This window comes from Ostrea edulis, chromosome 4 (assembly GCF_947568905.1).
Source record: "Ostrea edulis chromosome 4, xbOstEdul1.1, whole genome shotgun sequence".
In the NCBI taxonomy this organism is placed as follows: Eukaryota; Metazoa; Mollusca; class Bivalvia; order Ostreida; family Ostreidae; genus Ostrea; species Ostrea edulis.
The window spans coordinates 91,447,380-91,452,260 of NC_079167.1; the positions used below are offsets into that span (position 1 = coordinate 91,447,380).

At 35.7% G+C, this 4,881-nt stretch overlaps 1 protein-coding gene across 1 annotated transcript; it reads left to right on the plus strand.

Annotated features, from left to right (window-relative positions):
- Window positions 1-2,401: 2,401 nt before the first annotated feature.
- On the plus strand, window positions 2,402-4,627 carry LOC125668580 (prostaglandin E2 receptor EP4 subtype-like). Its single transcript, XM_048902866.2, has 2 exons — window positions 2,402-3,233; window positions 3,335-4,627. The coding sequence occupies exons 1-2, from the start codon at window positions 2,466-2,468 to the stop codon at window positions 3,638-3,640; spliced, it is 1,074 nt and encodes a 357-aa protein (XP_048758823.1). The 5' UTR covers window positions 2,402-2,465; the 3' UTR covers window positions 3,641-4,627.
- The last annotated feature ends 254 nt before the right edge of the window (window positions 4,628-4,881 follow it).

Genomic DNA, 4,881 nt, shown 5'->3' on the forward strand with positions numbered 1-4,881 from the left:
AATACGGGTCGTTTCATCATAGGCCGATAGTAAATGAGGCATTTGTAATTGTCGACTTAACACCCCGATCTGAGATTTATCTCTAGGATTTTTAAACAATACGAGATAATGGGCATTCAGACTGATGGTCCGATGTTGCACAGCTCGATCGAAGAGATTTTGCGTGATGTAAATGACGCTGGTATTACGATGATACGCTTTGCGCGTAAACCAATCCACAATGGATTCTATGGCCTTTCCCCCATCATATCATCAAAAATCAGTAAATGACGAGTGCTGAGATCGACGACTAATTGCTCGTCGTCTGAGGGAATATTGTGAATGAATGTTACCGACTCTTGTAATGATTCGTAAGCCGGCTGCCATTCTCGGTAACACCAGACTATTTTTTCAGGTGGGGGTGAAATCCATTGCGTATTTTGCACCAATTGCTTCACAAATTCTGTTTTACCCGATTTGGAAGGACCTGCTACTACCATAGTAAATTCGTGTTTCAATTGAAACGGCCCTAGTGTCTCGTAGGTATACATCTTGATCAATGACACGAGTTCTAGAGTATCATAATTATTTATTTACAAATAAAAAACTTTAATTTATTCAACAAGTAAAAAACTTTTAATTTATTTACAAATTCAAAAACACAGTTTATTCAACAAGTAAAAATGCGTGCAGTTTCATCCACAGAATGTCTACATACATTGTACAGGAAAGTGTGTAAGAGCTCTACGTCACTTGTATGACGACGTAATACATGTAGTTAAGCAAAGGATTTCCCACGTGATACGATGTTTGTTTATGTATTGACAAACGATTTTTACTAAAGGTATGCGACGCTTGAAAGAATTTTACTTTTATATGAATATGCTGTTATTACTTGTTATTTTACTCGGGACACCTTAACCCCGCATGTCAACCGCACGTAGATCCCCCAGAGAGAATCGCAGATCTGCAGCTAGGGTTCATTTAAGGTATTCCATGTATAATGAAAGGATAATGAACAATTTTGAAGGATTTAGATCAACATAAAAATTTATTGTTAAACAATGATGAAAGTGAAGCAGATGAAATTCACATGGCTGGTAAATGATTAGAAGCTGACGTTTTTGCGCTTAAGACTTTTTGGAAGAGTTGTCTGCCCTTTGTAGAAATAAGAAAAATCTGATTTTCTAAAAATGTGTGTGGTCAATGATTAATTTTATTTCATATTTTCATAAAAAGAAAGTGTATGTAACTTTCTACCAAGAGATTATTATGAAAATATAATTTGTTTTTAAAATATTGTAATAAAACATGCTTTTCCCATATACTTCAATGTTAAATTCTAGGTGAAATAAATCAAGCAGTAAACAAAATTTTGAAAATTCCTATGGTGGATTATTTTTATTTGATGAACCTTTCAAAATGATATCATGATTACAAATATCCCACCATCCATTTATTAGATATGAAATATGGTCATTATACATTGAATACCTTAAGTACGGAACTCTAAAAGCAACTTCTCACCAAAACAACAATCATTAGTTTCACAATAAATTTTACAGTGATATTGGATAAATTAAATTGCTACATATTTATATCGTGCAAATGAATTCTTGTCAATGTAATTCTTTTCACTTGTAAATGATTTACAGCTTACTATTTTCCCGTTACACAATCTGTCAATAGAAAATATAAAAAAAAAAAAAGTCGTGGAAATAAAATGATTACGATAATTGTTGCCGTCATAGTTTGCATGGTCGGATCGTCCGGGGACGGATTGACCTAAGGGCAGAATAAACCGATATAAATTATGTTTTAAGTGTACTATGCCTTGGTACAAGTTCTGTAATGGCGGTGACGACTTCCGATATTTATAGACGCTGGCATTGGACATACATCCATCGCTTGAGGGACAACTACGGTAGAGTCTGAGATAACGCCTGGAACAGTGACTACATCCATGTCATTCCTGCCCTTGATATTTGCAAACTCTGCAGAGACGCAGTAGCATTTGTTGGCTTTGACTTTGTGCAAACTCGATCGAAGTTGGTTTTCTGTGAATTTCTTTATGCAGCACCACGTATCAAACACTGATGCAACTATGTGTCTTCGATATGCCTTTGTCTTATCATTTCGTCCCATGTTTTTCGAAAGTAAGGATCTATATTTTGTCTACATCTAATTGGTGTACAAGGACTTTTTATAGATTTGACTAAGAATAATGCTTGAATATTTTACGATTTAAAAGGTACATTTATCAGAAAATGAGTAATATATATGTCAAGTGCATGTAACTGTTCAAACCTGACTCAGAAAATACTGACAATTTATTCTCTCTTTATGAATGTTTTTAAACTGGGGTTTATCCTCAGACTACATAAAAGAATGTGTGTATTCACAGGAAATGACTAATCACTTTCCATCTGCATAAATGAAACTTAACAAATATTATATTTTCATTAACACTGCAGCTTATCAGCAGAATGGATGTAGGACAAGAAACCACTACTACCAACACCTCCAACATAACCATAGAACCCATAATCTGGGAATCAACAGCCCCACCAGCCTTACAGTTTGCTTTAGGAGTTGGCGGCAACTTAATTGCCCTGATAGCGCTGGTAACGTCCAGAAAGAGACACAAATGGAAACCGTTTTACAGATTGGTCGCTGGTTTGGCTCTTACGGACGGGGGAGGAATCCTTCTGGTCTATCCCACAGTGATGATCAGATATGCTTCAGACTTCACTTATGAATTTTCGAAACCTCTCTGTCACTACAGTTCGTTTGTATTTACATTTATGTTGATATCTTCAGCAATGATTGTTTGTGCTATGTCATTCGATCGTTTCATGGCCATCTTGTATCCTTTCAAATACAATTTTTTTGGGAAGAAACATCGAGCTAACTTAACGCTAGTTGTCATCTGGCTCCTTGGGACTTTGATTTCCAGCTTACATTTGATGGGACTTGGTTCCAGTTTTAAATACTACCCAGGTTCCTGGTGTTTCCTGAATTTCATTGGGATTTCGATCTTAGACAGAGTGAATTCCTACATCTATTCCCTATTTGGATTGCTTATTCTGTGCACAATATTTTCCTTTAATATACTTGTCATTGTATCCTTGTGCAGAAACTTGCGAAGAGATAAAATTATTTTAAAGAGTCAAAGAAGGAAAAGCGACATCTTCAACGTGTGTTTATTGTTGGTGATTGTTAGTGTTTTCACAATCTGCTGGACTCCACTCATGGTAAACTCTTCTCATTTGTAAATTACTGAATAGGAATGATCTATGTTATTTAGGTGTCAAGTTGTTTATAATAACTTACGTGTCTTTTTATCGATTTTCAGTTCACAATACTTGGTCATGCTGCCTTGTGGATCAGCGGCAATGGATCTAGAGAGTTGTTGGTGGTACGGTTTGGAATCACTAACTCAATCATTGACCCTTGGATTTATATCCTTCTGAGAAAGGAAAATTTCATAGCACTTCAAAAACGATTCAAGGGTCTTCGTGAAAAGATAAATTTTGCAACGGACAGTGGAGGTCAGAATGTCACACCTTCGTCTGATTCCCGCGAAAAGAGTTTCGATAACACTCTGTCGTCTGGTAAAACACTCTCTTCAGACGATCTTGTTGACTTTGGACGGGAATAAAAAATAAATTTATTCACTTTAAAATACTCGCTGTAACACGCTGTTGAGGTTTGGAGGTATTTTCTAACTGTGCGAGAGGAAGAATGGTTATTTTGAACTTTAATCTGAAAAGTTGAAAACTCTTATTTGGCGCCATGTATATGTACATATAGTGGAGAAGCCATGTCAATGACGAAGTTTATAGTTCAGTACTACTACTTGTCCTTGCTTTTTCACCTAGTGAAATACTTGTCATATGTATTCATCTATTCAAATACTCGGATATGATATTTAAATCAAAATACTCGTACATTTAAACCCTATTTTATTTTTGACCTGCGATGCTCATATGTAGCACATAACATGGCCAAATCTACCTTTCCGTGTGATGCAAGGCAGTGGCTGTGATATTTTAATTAAGGAATCAAGGGCTACATGTCCTCCTCGACTTTCTTTTGTAAAATGATAAAGAAATTTTCATCCATCGTAAGCCCGTAGTGATATGTCGTAAAATGTATTCCATGCTCTTTGTACGATCATTTTGCTGAAGACATGCGCTGATCGGACACCAAACGCATGGTTATTGGGAGCCCAAAAGACGAACTGTCTCCGTACAATTTTCGTGGGAAACATCTGGAGATTGGACGGAGAACGTTGCATAATTACACGACATTTAAACAATCTCCGCACAACCATCGTACGGAGCCCGTACGAGAAATGGTGTGCTGATCATATAAATGTAAACATGAAAGCCGTAGCCCTTACGTTCTTACGATGGCCAAATATCGTTCACTTTACTACACAGCGGTCGTGGCAAATGTAAATAGGACTTTAGCTTGGAACATTTTTGTGTATATATTTTCATATAAGATGATGTCCATGCGGTAGGATTTGTTTTCTAATAGTAACTGTTTAGAATGCACAATATTTAATTGTTAATCGTACGAGAATGTCTATTTTCTTACTTTGATTTTAAAAAATGTCATAAATTTTGTATATTTACGTTCATTCTGTTTTCTGTTTAATTTCTATTGAAATCCATTACTCATCATCTGTACGATGAAAAACCTTGATACTTTGTAAGAATGGATATAAAAGTATTTAAGAGGAATATTAAATCATGTACTAAGCACATCAAAACAGAAGTGCTTACCATCATCTTTAGTAAACCAGAAGTTAAAAAAGAATAATATAGGTTACATGAGGAATATGTTTTGGTTCCAGCTGCCAAAGCTTGTAACAACATTGTCTTTGTAAGAGCT